This window comes from Brachycentrus maculatus, unplaced genomic scaffold (genome assembly GCF_059751285.1).
Source record: "Brachycentrus maculatus isolate JH-2025_06_01 unplaced genomic scaffold, ASM5975128v1 h1tg000577l, whole genome shotgun sequence".
In the NCBI taxonomy this organism is placed as follows: Eukaryota; Metazoa; Arthropoda; class Insecta; order Trichoptera; family Brachycentridae; genus Brachycentrus; species Brachycentrus maculatus.
This window is the reverse complement of record NW_028281317.1, coordinates 87,242-105,875: the sequence shown is the minus strand read 5'-3', so window position 1 is coordinate 105,875 and position 18,634 is coordinate 87,242. Positions and strand designations below refer to the sequence as shown.

The following is an 18,634-nucleotide window of genomic DNA, read 5'->3' as shown; positions in this document are numbered from 1 at the left end:
TAAGTATTGTCATATTTTCTACTAATTAAGTTCTAGGGCAGTGATAGGGAAACTTCGATTATCGTTGTACTAGAAAAACAAAAAAAAATTAAGAAATAATATAAATGATGTACTTCTTCTTGGCTACATCCCAATTTATTGTCTATAGACTGCTGGGGTCAGCTCTCCTCGTCCTCAGGTTGTAGGTCCTTCTGTCGTGGTCAACGTCACCTAGGCCTGAAATATAAATGATACAAAGTTAGTATTTTTGTACTAGGAAAACAAAAAAAAATATTAAGAAATAATATAAATGACCTTCTTCCTGCCTATATCCTAAATTATCGTCTTTGTAGACTGCTGGAGTCAGCTCTCCTCGTCCTCAGGTTGTAGGTCCTTCTGTCATGGTCAACGTCACCTAGGCCTTAAATATAAATGATACAAAGTTACTATTTTGTAGGACGAATGTACTTTGTACGTTTGTATATTAAAAGCATTGTTAACTTTGTGCTATCGTTCATTCACTTTACATTACACATTTGTATAATACTTCTTTAACCCTTTGGTTACAAAGACATTGTGGATACTTTGCCAAAAATGTCGCGATTTAAACATAAATAATTCAAAGGTCATTTTTATTCTAAATATGACCTTTGAAAATAAAATGTAATTTGAATCTAATTTTTTTTCACGACAGTTGAGGAATCCCTTACCTTACATAAGATATAAATACCATAACATAACAGTTAAATTAAATGAATTGCCCCCAAAATGTATAAACCTAAATTAACTAAAATATTTTGAAAACTACAAAATGCTTGAATTGTCTCTGATGAAAAATATATTTAGAGTACTGAAATTTTTATATTTTAAAACTAAAATCAAGTAATATGTCAACAGTCATAATTTGTTCCAACTTAATATTACAACAATCCATCAGCAACATATCTGCACACATTGAGTGCCGTGCGATTGTCCTCTATTTCAAGTCAAACTCATGTTTAACGAAAATATACAACATATCGTAGTCGTTCAGAAGAAAGTGACCAACTAACAAAACGTAAAATGTTCAGGAGGGCCATTTAAGTCACATTTACTTGGCAAGAAAATAAACATCAATACAGTTTACAACATTTTGGTTCATTTATATAGAACTTCCAAAAATTTAAGTAGTGTGGTTGTCAATAATGGGTAGAATTGGTGAATGTTACACGTGTGTAAAGTGATCACTTAAACCAGCCTATGACGGTCGTCAGCCCCGTAAATGCCCAGACTTCTATATTCTTCTTCATCTTTGATGAGATGTCAAAAAATTATATCAATACAGTATTATAGTTATTTTTAACAAGTCACTATATAATACTTCCCAGTTTAAAATCCTTTGGGATTTTTTCAGGGCAATATAAAGCTTAATAATGATCACGTTTTTGTAAAAAATGCACTTGGTCACTTTCTCCTGTATGACTACGATATATGATAAAGAAGGAGCAAAATTAATTTTCTTCGTGGGTGTGAAAATTAATTGCTTGGATGTTTTCCACTTTTCTAGGTTGCTCTGGAATGCTTGTCCTACCATGCCACGGCTTCCGGGGATGATACGGGGAAATTGTCGCGTGATACCATCCCCTCCGCTGAAAACTTCAACCTTTATAGCTTCACGTTCCACGGTGAGTCACCTTCCCTCCACCCTTACCCTTGTCATTAAAAATATTTTGCAATATTCTTAAACCCTTATCCGCTGATATTTCAGCATTCAGCTTCTCGTCATTACATCGGTCCTTGTCAGTTTAGAAAGGGTTCTAATAAATAAAAGTTCGAAGTTTTTATGGACTTTTCAACTTAAAAATGAAACTACTACTTAAAATAACATCAATAAAGTAGTTAAAGTTATTATTTTATTTATATTTTTTTTAATTTTAAGGAATTTTATTTATTTTGGATAAGCTTTAACAATAAATTATTTGATATTTCCTTTAAATCATATCTATTGTGGTATGAATATTGTGAATTCATATAATTGTAGAAAATAAGAAAACGTATGAATCAGTTTTAACATGAAAATTGCCAGTATTATAATATAAATAATCAAATAAAGTTGATTTTGTTATTTATTATTTAAATTTGATATTATTTTTAAATTTATTATTATTTAAATTTGATCTAATAAATTTAATTAAAATTAGATTTTGAGTTATTTTTGCAATTACATATTTTTAAAACCTCATCAACTTAGGCTTTTTAATGCTATAAGTCGTTACATCGTCCAGCCTGAGGCGTTTCAGTGGCCGGCTGGTAGAGTCAAACTTCTTGGTGAAGTTGAAGGTGTTTCCAGCAGTGAATCCGAAGAGACTGTCGCACCGCTTTGTAGGTCTGCCAGTCGAGACATCTTTTGATGGGTTTCCAACTACAGCAGTGCGGAACCTGCGCAGGTTGAGGGGATCACACCGCTTGGAGACGCACTTGTACCTGCGAAGCCTGCTCCTCAGAGCTTTATCTCCCCTTATGACGACAGCCCAAACAGGATCTACTTTAGAAGCAGCAGACAGAGACTTGTCATCTAGTTTCCTGGAACAATTAAAACAACAGCAATTAGTATAGAGAAAACTAACTAACAAAAACCAAATGAAGGCAGTTAGGTCACAGTAATCTTCGATAAGTTTCTGTGATACATACCTGAATATGATTGCAGCAATCTCGATAGGTAATCTGGTCACCAAGTCCACGTAGCCAGTGACGACACGAGAAGCTCCCATGACGCACAGCAGAGAATAAAACGTATCCATAGTTCGTAATATATATCACACTTGGTAATTAATATTCGAAAGCTTTGGTTTGTTTTTGTATTTGAAGGGTGTTGAAGGTCGTGGGGCCTTGAATTTTTAGGTACCGTGCCTAAACCCCTAAACAGTTATTTGGGCGTTTTCAGTTCCTAAAGATACATTTTACATTATTTTTTAAAATTAACTTCATACGTAATATGAAATAATTAGTTTAACATATTCATGAATAGCAATCACCGAATTATATTTTGAATAAATAATTTTTACTAACATTGAAATTTCTCGAATTTTTTTTTCTTAATTTTTTTAAGCACCGTACCAATAATAATATATTTTTTAAATATTTACATGAAAGATTACTTTTGGTATAATGCAAAGATATAAATTTTCATTGTTAATCTCGTTAAACATAACGGATGGCGACTGAGTTCGATCTCAGTTTTTGAAACGGAAAAACCAGTATTGAGAGTAAACTTGATTTTAAATAAACGAACATTTAGATTTTTTAGTTATATGTTTAGATAAATAAATGCGAAAGCAGTCGTTGAATATCTTTAGAAAATTTAATTTTACATTTGTATTTATATTTTTATACTTAATTTCCAGTGTTTATGGTAAAAGAGATGTGGAGGTTCTCACCAAAAAGTTACATTTTCAATATTGTAAAAAAATCATTTAAATGCAAATCTGTTCTGTTTACTGTAATCTACCGAAATCTTTATTAAAGTTGCGAGAAAACGTGACCAATCCTGTGTTAAACCAATATGAAATCATTAAATCGCACCAAAAAGTAATAATTTTACAAGCTAGAATTCCTGATTTTACTTTGATAGTTACAATCATTTATAATGGAAATGTAACGTTTTGGTGAGGACCTCCACAGATATGTTTTAAAATACTAGGTTACCATGTCCCTTAATTTTATTAAGTACAGAACGGGGTAAATAAGGGTTAAAAGCCCTCACTCTTAAGTGCGCGCTACCACCTTAACAAATTTGTGTATTTATGGCCATATTGCGGTTTGGGTCGAATAAAACGAATTATATTGAGTAAGGTTTGGTTAGGTGGATACAGAATACAGACAAGGGTTGGTCGGTTAGATTGAAAGGGTTGTTTATTAAGGTTGTTCTTGTTAACGCATGATGTTGGGCACCTGATCGGCATAAAATGTTTTACATATTACTTCATATCATTTACCTCTTGGAATTTCTGTATTTATTTATTTATTTATTGAACGGCTGAAGCCTTTAAGATAATACATATATACAGTTTCTAATACAAAAATAAAAAAATACACGAATGAATACACTTATAGAGAAACAAAAAGTCTTGTAACAAATTGTCTAATAACATAAAATCATAATTAAAAAAATAAAATAACAAGTAGTAAGCACTAGTAATTACACGTCTCCTTCAAACACTATCGGCGAGCAGTGAGAGAGAGTGAAATACAACGTTTAAATTTATTTATTTTAATTTTTTTTAACTTCGTAAATTACAGTACAGAAAAAATATAATACCAACAGATTTTGCTCGGCGACACAATGCAGTCATCTTGGAAAATGCACTCAAAAATATAGGAATAGTGCATTTCAATTGACGGGAATAAATACTCTTCCATTTTTTTTTGTAAACTTCTGCATTCACAGTTCCTTTTATAAATGCTTATTAAAAGTAACTGTCAATACAGAACCTTATAAAAAATATTTTGAATACTTCACTTGTATCAAATGATCACTCAAACCATCCAATGACAGGTCGTAGATTCCCAGACTTCCATATGATTCTACATCTCTGTTGAGATATTTAGCATGTATATGAAGTACTCTAATACTTTGAATATATCTATTTTTTATCAAAATTTCATTTAAAAATAAATACATGCAATAAATTAAACAGTCTTCACATAAAAAAAAGTATATCTCAAGTATTAAGTAGATGAAATTGAAGGGAATTTTTCCATTAAATACAAAATTATAAAATAACAAGGATAACCAGAGAACGATGTTGAAATAGTATTTTTTTCCAGTTTACTTTTAATTAAATCTCTGTTATTTTATACCATATTATTTTATCATCTTAAATTGAAATGGTCTAATTAAGTTAATGTTACAATAATATGTCATTTTTGAATTATAATACAAAAACCTTTTTGTACTTCTTATTTTTCTTCTTCTTCTTTAGTTAGGACTGTGTCAGGTTATTCTCCGGTGTGCTCCTGGGAGGTGGAAGACCAGCTGTCTCTACATCGTATAGGTGGTCTTCCTGGGGGTCTGCTACCTCTTATGCTGCTGTCTGCTGCTATTCTTACCACTCGATCCGAAATTGCTCTTCCCACATAATTTATCCAGAACCTTCGTCTTACTCGTTCCCTCTTTGTACTATTTTTGATAATCAAAAAAATCTCAGTGTTCTCTCACATATCGCTCACTCCTTTCAACAACGTCATAAGGATATAAAAAAACTTGATTTTTCCGGAGATCGTTTTTAATGTTTAAAAATACAATAAAATGTATTAAAAATAAATAAAAAGCCACTTATTGAACTTTTTACTGTGTAACAGATCTTTTAGAGGAAAAACCTGAATGTTTTTTCTCCATTTGAAAAATATTTAGTTTATTTAAAAAAAAAATTAAACAATACCTTTTGTTCAAAATGCAAAAACAACACTTTCTGCCCTGTAGAGGGTAAATATTAAGTTAAAAATATGCCGCTCTTGCTGGGATATGGTACATTTACGCAACTGAAAATTGACGATTTTTGATATATGACGTTGTTGAAAGGAGTGAGCGATATATTTCATACGAATTTCACTGTCTAATCTCCTTGTTCTGAAGCTTAATATTGAACACTTTGGTAATCACTGGTTTAAGGACCAGAATATCATTTTTTTTAAATTTACATCTCAACATGATAAAGAAGAATATGGAAGTCTGTGTATTTACAAGCTTATGACCTGCTTCCTTATTTGCGTAGGCATATAAGTAGCTAGAAAATAAATACGAATGAGGTTCGTCCTTACAATGATTAAAGAAAACACTTGAGTTTTTATTAAAGACTACATGTTTCAGAAGTAAAACTTCCATCATTCAGGTCTGTATAGTAACTAAAATATAAAATATAAAATTGTTCTATAAATAAGGAGAGGGGAAAGTTAGAGGGAGTGTTTTTGCCTAGAATTTTCACTCATGAATAACATGAAATTATAGTAACTTTAAACATAAAGAGTAAATCCACTCACAAGTAGGCATAGGCTATGAAACTTATAAAGTTGAAGCCTGAGTAGGGACATGATAAACGGTGTTGCATAAGCCGTAGCTAGATTTCAGAGTCACTCAGACGTTAGGTAATTCAAAAAAAAAACTATGGGAAGGGGGTTAATAAAACTGAAGTGGTATAAAACAAGTGTTTTCTTTAATCATTGTAACATGTTTTACCACAAAAAAATGCCGAAACAATAAATAAAATGGGTTCGTCCTTAGAAAAAATACAATAGATATGTACAATGCAGCACAATAAATATGTTACACCACGGTGGTGTTATATTATATCTGCTTACCCCTACGGGGAAGCGGTATGATGGTTAGTTAGTTAGTTAGTTAACGTGTTCTTTAGATCGATATAATACCAGCTAGCTTGAATAGAAGTACAAAATCTATTAGCATGGTACGTAGTTCCGAGAATCTAATTTAACTTGGTGTTGAACAATGGGGATGCAGTCGCGCATACAAAGGGAAGGATCATTAATATTAATTAAAGTAGGTATTATGTAGGATAGATGATTGAGTATCGCCTGAAATATTCAGAACTGATAACACCCGCTATGTAGGTACGAGTACATATTATAGTAATAAAGGCCCAATATACAAAAAATTGGAGCTTAATTTTACTGAAACCCAAATAACATTTGACGAATTTGAGTTTTTCGCTTAAAATGCCGTTTTTGTATTGAAAAAAAATATTTTTTTCGAAATCAATATATGGCTTTTAAAACAAAAGAGTCGTTGAAACGTAGGAAGTAAAAATAAATGTTTAAAATATTTTTTCTGTACTTACATATTTTCTAAAAAAAATCTTATTCCAATATATAATATGTTACATAACTAACTAACTAATCATCACGCCGTTTCCCCGCAGGGGTAGGCAGAGAGAATAGAACACCACACCACTCTGTCTTTGCAAACATTCTTCGCCTCTTCCACGTTCATGAATCTCCTCATACGTACCCGCCGATTGTTACGACTCCTAACCTGACCACTTTCAAGTATTTGGCATACCTGATCGTGCCATGTTTTTATCGGTCTTCCTCTGCTCTTTTTTCCACTTACATTTGCCTCATAAATTTGTTTTACCGTTCTTTCCTCACTCATTCGTTCTACATGTCCAAACCATGTCAACACACCTTTCTTAATTTTATCGATAATGCTTATCTCAGCTTTACATTCCTTCCTTATTTCACTATTCGAACATCTATCATACATCGTTTTGTCTCACATTCTTCTGAGAGATCGCATTATATTATTTTTATAAAAAGATAAATTTTTTTTCGAAATCAGTATATGGCTTTGAAAAGAAAAGAGTCGTTGAAACGTAGAGTAAAAAAAATATTATTAATATTTTTCTGTCTATATATTTTCTAAAAGAAAATCTTATTCCAATATATGATATGTTACATATCGCTGATTAAATGCCAAAAGGCTACAACGCAAAAAAACTCATTATTCCAAAAATCGTATCTAAATCATTAATATTTTACATAAGAAAAAAGACACCCATGATTCTAGCGTTAGAAATGTCCAAAGATATATAAATTTGTTATTGTATATATTTTTTACATTTTAACATCTCAACATTGATAAATAATATGGCAATCTGGGTATTTACACGTCTAATAACCTGTCATAGGTGAAGCGCCCTTGAGGTAGTATTTTACGAAAATGGCGCTATGTAAATTATCCAAATTTATTATTTATTATTATTAAAGTGACAACTTTATACACGTATAACATTCCCAATTCTACTCACGATTGCCAACCATACTACTTAAAGATTTTTTCAAATAACCATATTAGTTCCAGTAAGCATTAAGAGATTTATAATATATATATTTATATAGGGGTTCGAAAAATTCGAGTTGTTGTCAACCGTGGGTAGCCTTTGATAGGTCAAAACCCCTGTAAATACCCAGATTTGTGAACAAGAATTTGCCAGACCCAATGCCTGCATTGCTCCTATTCTCTTATACGGCTGTTAAACATGGCACCTTACAAGGCCCCAGAGCAGCCGTGTACTGAGCTTTGAGAATAGGTGTCTGCGGAGATTTTTAGGCGTGCGATGGTTTGACTTTGTGAGTGAATGAAGAGATAAGGCGAAAGACGCAGCAAATCTTGTTCACAACTGTCGTTAAGGAAAGGCGATTCAGTTGGCTTGGCCATGTACTCCGTATGCCTCCTGAGAGCCTTAATCAAGCTTGCCTCTTTTACAAGGCATCAGGTTCGCGCCGCCCAGGACGACCACTGCTGACAATTCGTCGGCAGTTCTCGTCAGAACTTCGGGACGCGGATCTGACTTGGGAGGATGCAAGGGAGCTGGCAGAGACAGTTTGTGGATTCCATATGCTCCACCAAGGGAGTGGATATGGTTAAATATGTATATTTATTCAATTTTACTCTGGACAGGTACCTGAAGCAGAAGACTGATAAGACACCAAAATATGTGTTATTTTTCAGATAATGCGTATCTTTATTTCTAGTAAGTTTATTACCATAAAACGATCATTACCTAACTGGTGTGAACGATATTTTTCCTGAAAAGGGTCGCTACACTATGCATCGTGAGTATACTGCTAGAACTGACCAATATGCGTATTCTTATGAATATTCTACGTTATACCCTCCCAAAGAAAACACGATTTTGTGTAGCTCGATCATCACGTACGCTATACAAATCCGTGCGCGATTCAAGACGAGTTTCGTGAATCTGACACGATAGAGCTTTTGTCAGCTAATATAGCTTCCAAAATCGTGCTGAAAGCAGTACAGTCCCCTATAAAACATGCAAACGGAAATACGCGATTCAGAACAGAGACTTTTTACAACTATTTAACTTTTTTTACTATTTTACTACTACTACTAATACTCGTACCATGCAGGGGTAGGCGCAGAGACACATTGACAACCACACTACTCAAATTTTTTGAACTTTTTTATATATATAGTTCAATTTCGAAACATAGTGTTTGAATCACTAGAGATATCTATTGGTGATATGAAAGAAGCTTTTTATTGAGCATAAACTCTTTCATTTATATGTGAGATCCGAATCCTGTATTATAATCACATACATGAGGAACGCTAGAATAGGATTTAATTTTTTTTATTGTAGCCTATAATTTGACCAGTTAATTTATTTACAACATTTTGAGTGTGTCCAAATACTTTTCACATGTCTGGATTATCTTCAATCAAAGGAGTTATTTTTCGTATTATTTTATTAATTAAAAAAAAAAGTAATGTGAAAAATAACTCCCATAATTAATTGGAGATAATCCAGATTTGTGAACAAGTATTTGGACACACTCAAAATGTTGTAAATAAATAAATCTTTGTATGACTGAATTTCTAAAATATAACGATGAACTTGTACCTATAAAGATCTCAATTTAAAGGATAATAAAAATATTAATGGAGAGCTTTCCCATGACGTTTAAAAGCTTCATTTTTGTTTCAGATTTCGACCTCTCGGATGAAGATACGTGCAGAGCGACCCTCCGGATGTTTCTCCAGTGTAACCTGGTGCAACAATTTCACATCCCCTATGACGTAAGTACACTACACTCTGATACTCACCCTTATACAGGCAGTGTAGCGGTAAAAAGCTCCCTTCATGCACGCTAAAAAGGCGAATGCCGTAATTACGAATATTCCGTGCTGAAAACTTTAGTTATTACTGCTGTATAGGTGGCGCAACAAATTTAAACGAATGAAAAATATAAAACAAGTATTTGACTTTTACATTTTAACATCTCAACGTAGATGGAGAAAAATATTAAATATTATTTTTTGACATCTCAAAGATAAGGAAGAATATGGAAGTCTGGGCATTTACGGGGCTGACAACCGTCATAGGCTGGTTTAAATGATCAATTTACACACGTGTAACATTCACCAATTCTACCCATTATTGACAACGACACTACTCAAATTCTTGGAAGTTCTATACGAATTCAGCAATTTCAACAATTCAGAAACATTGTTATTGAATCATTAGAACTTCGCTAGAGACATCTATTGGTGAGATGAAAAGAAGCTTTTATTGAGCAGAAACTCTTATATCAGTATGTGAGGTCCGAATCCTGGACTTATATTCTTCTTCATCTTTGATGAGATATCAAAAAATTATATCAAAATTGACTCCTATAATTGGAGATAATCCAGATTTGTGAACAAGAATTTCGACACACCTAAAATGTTGTAAAAAAAATATGAAAGTTTGGGTTACAGGGCTTATGACCAAATCCTCATAAATCTGATTTTCTCTGCTAGTGATTTATTTTAACGTTTGACATCTCAACATTGATGATGAAGAATATGGAAGCCTGGGTATTTACAGGGCTTTTGACCTGTCATAAGCTGGTTAAGTGACTCTCTCACTACTCAAATATGGAGTAGTTTTAGTCACTGTGCATCAATATGCTAACGTGATTGAACCTTTTTGCACCAATTGAATGATTTGAATTTGAAAAATATTGCACACACTTCTTATTTAACTGAATATAGTCGACGTTTAACTCTTCTGACACATCGCTCACTCCTTTCAAGAACGTCATAAATCAAAAAACGTAATTTTTCAGGAGAACGTTTTTAAAGTTTAAAAATATAATACAATTTATTAAAAATAAATATCAAGCCACTTATTGAACTTTTTAGTGTGTAACAGATCTTTATAGGTTAAATCAGAAGGTTTTTTCTCCATTTGAAAAATAACTAGTTTAAAAAAAAAATTAAACAATACCTTTTCTTCGAAATGCAAAAACAACACTTTCTGCCCTGTAGCGGGTAAATATTAAGTAAAAAATATGTCTTTTTGCTGGGATATAGTACATTTTCTGGGCATTCCGAAAACATGCACAACTGAAAATTTACGATTTTTGATTTATGACGTTCTTGAAAGGAGTGAGCGATATGTCAGACAGCTGGTTAATTTGGGTATTTGCAATATATTTTAAGGACCTTACTCCAAATTATGTAGTGTTTAGTTTACACATTTTATGATGAGTTGATAATTAATTTCAATGTTGTGCCATACGTGGTTTAAAGACTAATATATTAAAGAAAAACTCACGATTGAATCACTCCAGAAAGAGTTTTAAAACGACATGTGTTAGTTGTTTATCAATGAAACTAAATTACATTCCCACAGAGAAAACTTTTTCTCCGACCTATTTCTAGAAACGAGAATGTAAACTTGTTTTCAAACTCAAGTAAAAACTAGTTTACACCCTAACGATGTGTTAGCCATTACTTGTGTTAACACTGTTTAAAGTTAAAAATAAAATAAGAATTCTGGTATAAGACCACTCTTGGGTTATTAATGTAAACAGGACTAGTTTCGAGAACTACAGGTGTTCTCATCAACGGGTGAAAATACAAAGATAATATCTGTAGTTGTCGATAGGAGTATGTTTACATTGATAAACTTTAAAGTGGTCATAAACAAGTGTTTTAATTTTATACACGTATAGCTATGTCTGACAACTCATGGTCAGTCTTGAGAAATTGAAAAGAAGAAAATAGAGATCACAAATTTCAAAAAAAAAATCAATATTTTCTTTACATCATTTTGAGTGTGTCCAAATACTTGTTCACTAATCTGGATTATCTCCGATTACAGGAGTTATTTTCATATTATTTTTTGACATCACATCAAAGATGATGAAGAATAATATTCTTCTTCATCTTTGATGAGATGTCAAAACATAAAATGTAAATAACTCCTGTAATTGAAGATAATCCAGATTTTGTGAATAAGTATTTGGACCCTGACTAATTTTGTATCCCTGACTGGCAGCTGGTTAATTATTTAATATAATTTTTTTACCCGCACCACATCTGACTGCGAAATATGTCATCGAACACATACGTCAGTTCCTCCCGCCTAAAATAAAATGCCGGCGGTGAAACAAAAAAAACCTATCCTTTGACAACTTTTATTTTAAATCAGGCAACACTAATTGCTCGAGAGCTGTTTGCGTTTCATTTATTATGGGAGGAGGAAATTAGGATTGAACAAAAAAAGGAAACTCTTCAAACATTACAGCTACCTTTTTCGTTTTTCTGACATACGAACTGAAATTTCTGTATTTGCTTACAAGGGTATTTTATCAAAAGTTTAAAAGCTACATTTCATTAAATTCTAATGATTAAAGAAAACACTTGTTTTTTATCACTTGAGTTTTATTATAGACTATATGTTTCGGAAGTTAAACGTCCATCATTCAGGTATGTATAATAACTTTAATAAGTTAATACCGAAACATGAATAAAATAAATATGGATTTAATTATTTTTCTGTGTACAGGAGCACATTTAGAGATTTATTTTACTGGGTTTTAAAAACGATATCTCAAAGGCGATATATATTTAGTTATTATCGATATCGATAATAACTATATATATATATATATATATATATATATATATATATATATATATATATATATATATATATATATATATATATATATATATATATATATATATATATATATATATATAAATTGTTCTATAAATAAGGAGAGGGGAAAGTAAGGGGAAGGGGTAAGTCAAGGGGCGGAGTTTGAAAACAAAGGAAAAATGGAAAGCAAAGGTGAAGAATTTTGAAACGATATATTATTTAATAAATTATTATTAGAATTTAGTTTTTTTTGGATTTCTAAATTTTCAAGATAATTCATAATTTGGCCTTTATTTGGAAAAAGGTGTAATAATTTTAATTTATGAGAAAAATTTCATTAAATTCTTTCAAAATAGACGTATTTTTTAGAAGCGAGGAGGTACTAATTACCGTTACTTCATAATTTTGACTTACTAATATTTAATATGATCTTTCTTTGACTTAGTACATCTGAATAAGCATTTTTGTCGTTGACTTTGGCGAGTGTTTCTGAATATTTAAGAATAAGGAATAATTAAGAAATTTATGAGAAAATGTGATTTTGCAAACATAAATTTATGGATGTCCGCTTCCGTAGTGTATTGGTCAGCCGATTTCATGACTTGAAGACAAGTTTAATAGTTATTTATTAACAGTGTGAAAAATAAAAAAAATATACAGATAAACATTTTCAGAAATTTTCCGATATACAGAAGGGGTCAAATAAATATAAGTGATTTAATTTTTTTTTGTTTTTTCACTGTAATATTTATTCAATATTACCCTGGACTGGTACCTTAAATGGAGGGCTGATCACCTTTCCTTCGTGTGTAAACGATCGAGTTTACACTGCGTTTATATGAAGCAGTGCCCTATGCACCATTGGGGTGTGGATACGGGTTTTATTATTATTATTAATTTTTACCAGAAGATGAAAACATCTGTAAGTTTTCGAAACTTTCCGTATATATAAATAAATCTCATTAAAGAGGTATATTCAAGTGTTTAATGTGATTTTTTCACTCTAATATTTATTCAATATTACCCTGGAAATATTTTTATATTGTTTCACATTTTCAATAAATTTCGCAACTTTTTTTTTTAAACGCTTTGCAAGAGCAGATCAGTCAGGAAGCCTAGATGATTCTATATCAGATCTGGGCATGCAGTAAGACAGCTTTCAATACCCTGGAAATATTGAATAAATATAAATGGAGGGCTGATCACCCTTCCTTAATGTGTTAACGATCAAGATAATACTGCGTTTATATGATGCAGTGCCCTATGTACCATCGGGTACGGATGAGGGTTTGAAGTGGAATAATTTATTTATATATTTATTTTCCTTCTTACATATCGTAGTCGTACAGGAGACAGTGACCAACTACCAAAACGTAAAATGTTCAGGAGGGCCATTTAACTCACTTTTGCTTGGCAACTAAGTAAACACCAATGCAGTTAGTCATTTTTGACAAGTCAATATATTATACTTTCAAGTTTTAAATCCTTTGGGAATTTTTCAGGGCAATATTAAGCTAGTAAAATATCAAATAGTCAATGACCACGTTTTTGTAAAACGATGCACTTGGTCACTTTCTCCTGTATGGCCACGATATAATTACAATTTTCAATATTATACACTCACTGAGTTTTCCGTGCCGAAGGTATTTTTACAATACTTATTTAAAAAGTTAATGAAAGTAATTTAAATTTCGCATTTTTAAATATTTTTATATTCTTTTATAATTTTTCATCTAACATTACAAATTGTAATTTACAAATATAAACCCTCGTTGAGTATTCTCGTGCCAAGGGTATATTTTGCAATAGTTGTTTTAAAACAGTATATGAATGAAAATTGTTTATGACATGTAATCAAATACCACATGCCCGAAAGATGTGATCTATTTCAGATATAACCACTTCCATTATCTATTTATGAATAGCTCTTTTATACTATGTTTTGTTATTCAATAACATCATGGATAATAGAAGCAGGTTGTTCAACTTTATCACTTAATTAATAACCAAAGTTATTTTTACCAAAAGTGTTATATATTAGATTTTCTTTGATATATGAAATATAAATAATGGAAAACCCATAATTAATAATGTGACAATGTTATTTTTTGACATCCATCAAAGATGAAAAAGAATATGGAAGTCTGGGCATTTACGGGGCTGACAACCGTCATAGGCTGGTTTATGTGATCACTTTACACACGTGTAACATTCACCAATCCTACCCATTATTGACAACTACACTACTCGAATTCTTGGAAGCTCTATATATATGAACCAATTTTGAAACATTGTTCTAGAATCACTAGAACTTCACTAGAGACATCTATTGGTGAGATGAAAGGAAGCTTATTATTGAGCAGTTTTATTAGTATGTGAGGTCATTTTTTTATATTAATGACTTAAGCTTTCCTACTGATGTGTATGATCCCAATGTTAAAATAAATAATAAATAAATAAATAAAAATAAAAAACAGCTCTTCTTCAACCCCTTCTTCAACCTTCAACGTCCCAAGAACACCAACTCAAAAAATTTAGACTTAGCGTCGCATAATTAAGTACCTAGAATTGTTTGACTAAATATGAACCATCATTCCATTTAATCTTGACATTCGTTTTAGAATGTCATATCAAGGCGAAACAATTATTAAAATTATAATTTTTTATGTGTTTTTAACAATAAAATATAATTAAGTAAACTCAAAAAATCAGTGTTTGATTTTAACATTTAATATTGCATAAATTCAGATACGGTGTTTGAAAATGATGCAGAATGCGTCAAAACACTTGTCACAATAGATTTTAAGATTTAGTAGTATTTACTAAGTAAAACTTAAAATTAAAACTAAAAACTTTAGTTACGTTAACAGTTTCCCAAAACCAGACAGTATACGTAAGATAGTAAGAAGAGGGTTTAAAAAAATCTATCTTCCCCTATGCTTAAACTGACCATTTATTTTTGTCTTCAAAACGGGATATCTACCAATTTTTACGTAATACTGTGTATATTCAAGAAAACACGTATTTTTTCATAGTTTTATGTTTTAATAAAAACAAAAGTAATGTTGATAAAAAAAAATAAGAGGAATAAATACTTTAAAAATGAATAAAATATGTTGTTTTATTATTTATCCATATAAAGAGTCGTCGGTCTTTATATGAATAAGATAGTCTTTGCACATGACTCACCAGCCACCTTCTGTAGCCACATGCACCGAAATCAAGCTAGGATTCGTTCAGCAAAGTAATATGAAACGGCTATACTACAAACTATCGTCGATTTTTGCATTTAAAAAAAATGTTATTGTGTGTTGCATTTTTTTAGAAAACGGGACATTTAGTCGTCCCGAAACTTTACTTGGGGACAACGGGACAGGCTATCTAAAAACTGGATGGTCCCACTCAAAACGGGACGTATAGTCACTTTAGCTATGCTAGAACTCGGCTGTCCAAACTCAAAACACAGTAAGGGACATTTTTTTTGTGGTATGTTTTTTTTTAGCATTTTTGGACTAAGTAGAATCTACTTAATCCAAAAATGCACAAAAAACGTACTGCCAAAAAATTACCCTTACTGTGTTTTAAGTTTGGACAGCCGAACTGCCAAACGAACCCTTTCCGCAAAATATTTCAGTTTTAGCCTTTCATTTCAACCCCCAATGACGTGCTACTAGTCTCCCTTTAGCCTTCCATTACAGAAACCTTCAGTGAATCGGCACTTTGAGAAGCCTGGGTTTGATTACCAAAACCCATCAATTACTCTCAACGTCCTTCAAGAATTACTTAACCTTTCCCTCCCGGTGAGAATATCAATTTAAAATATAATAGATACGAGCTCAGAATTTTTGTATTCCTCCGTACTAGTGTGTAAAGGCAACTAACCGTAACTCAGGTTGCGGCTGTTTGGCGTAACACGGCTCAAAGCATTTTTATAACTAGCCTCTATCATATACAATCACAGATTTCGCTCTTTCTCCTTCCTTTACCGAGATATTCACTATCCAAATAGCCGCAAAATTGTATTAATTTGATACATGTGTTTTTTGGCAAAAGGCATCATTTTCAGTAACCTTTAACTCGTTTATCTCAAAACCACTATTTTCAACTTGCAACTATTTGCCTTTACACATTAGAGTAATAAAATTATGTATTACATAAAAGAATTATAGTATAAAGTTATTCATTTTCAGCTACGGAAATAAATAATTTGTAAAAAAATCGGGGATAAAATCACCAATACACAAACGTTTCTCATGTCATTATACGCGCATGTTGTTACGTGTTTACTGCGCCAGTAGTGCGCAGATCGTCTTACGCGGCGGCCGAGTCGCTACGCTTGCTATTGTCGCTACTTGCGATATATTTTTGTCTCGTTTTCAGACAATTACCAGAGCTAATATTACAAAATTGTTACATTTTTACTTCAACTATAGTCAATGAATAGTGTAGTGGTCAATCATGTGTAGAATTGGTGAATGTTACACATGTATAAAGTGATCACTTAAACCATATTTTGACGGCCGTAAGCCGTGTGAATGCCCAAAATTCTATCTTCTAAACGTTTTTTTTGTTGATATGGCTATTTAAAAACCTTGCTATCCAAATTCACCAAAACATAAAATACCCTTAATGTCACATACCCCGTTTGAGCTTAGTACGGCCGCATAGAATCTTGAGTAGTTTTCGCCTCTCCGGACATTACTTATTGTAAGAACAAACTTTTGATTGCATTAAGGAATATACAATTCACTATATGAAACGTTTAGGAATATTTACATTTTTCTTGTTTTAAAACCACACTATGGTGTACAAAATACACATCACCGGTGCACGCGAAAGTTTTTAGCACCGTAAAGGAAGGGTTAACGGGGAGAGTAAAATAACATTTCCACAGTTGAGAGACGTTCGTAGACATACAGTAGACGCCCGAATACTACGCTTAACAAATTAAATGAATGGGTCGATCATTCAATTTTCTTTCATTACAATACAATATTCTTTGTAACCCCAGTACACCAATGTATCATATGTGAAGGCTGATACTACAGAGTGGGGCAAAATTAATCACTCTATCTAGTCGTTATAATTTTTGCAAATGGCGTAATACTAGACAGTTGCAGTTTGCAAATAAGTTTGAAATTTTGCAAAATTAATCACAAAATTTTGTTTATGAAAAACAAATTTATTCATTTCAAAAATGATTGTGAGTTATGGAAATCTTTATTTGGACCTTTACATTTTTTTCTGTTAAGTGGAAAAGATAATATCCGTCAAGTGGCTGCCGCTAGTGTTGATACGCATTTATGCACGTTTTATCAATCCCTTTGTTTACAGCAGCTATCTAGTTCACAAATCGCTCACTCCTTTCAAGAACGTCATAAATCAAAAAACTTTGTTTTTTAGGAGAACGTTTTTAAAGTTTAAAAATAAAATGAAATGTATTAAAAATAAATATCAAGCCATTTATTGAACTTTTTACTGTGCAACAGATTTTTTAAGGTAAAACCTGGTTGTTTTTTCTTCATTTGAAAAATATTTAGTATATTTAAAAAATTAATTAAGCAATACCTTTTCTGCAATATGCAAAAACAACACTTTCTGCCCTGTAGCGGGTAAATATCAAGTTAATAATATGGCTCTTTTGCTGGGATATAGTACATTCTCTGGGCATTTCGAAAAGATGCACAACTGAAAATTGACGATTTTTTATTTATGATGTTCTTGAAAGGAGTGAGCGAAATGTCAAATACGTTTGACGTACAACGCTATTTGCAAAAATTGTAACATTTTCCATTAGGGTGATTAATTTTGCGCCACACGGTACATTGGTATTTTCTACAAAACGCACGAATAAAGCTGCTAGCGCCTGTATTCCATAAGCATGTTAAGGCTCTACAATCAATAGTCTGCAACTAAATATTTGTTATAATTCAGGCAATATGTTGCTGTTTGAACTCAAACGATCTACGAATTCATGGGTAGTATTTAAATTAAAGAGTCTTCTTCCATGAAGGCAAGGTGATCACTCCTGATCACTAATATTTATTTTCACCCCTCGCCCTGAGAATCGAACCCGGGACCTCCATTACGGAAGCAAACATATATATATAAATACACACATATATATATATATATATATATATATATATATATATATATATATATATATATATATATATATATATATATATATATATATATAT

At 31.8% G+C, this 18,634-nt stretch overlaps 1 protein-coding gene across 1 annotated transcript in view; it reads left to right on the top strand.

The window, feature by feature from the left end:
• LOC148301320 (cGMP-specific 3',5'-cyclic phosphodiesterase-like) overlaps positions 1–18,634 on the top strand; it is a gene marked incomplete at its 5' end in the record, with an annotated part of 62,617 nt that overhangs the window by 28,596 nt on the left and 15,387 nt on the right. The window contains 2 exons of the mRNA XM_088273449.1: positions 1,526–1,643; positions 9,486–9,577. Coding sequence (XP_088129575.1) covers positions 1,526–1,643; positions 9,486–9,577 — 210 coding nt within the window. The remainder of the gene's footprint in view (positions 1–1,525; positions 1,644–9,485; positions 9,578–18,634) is intronic.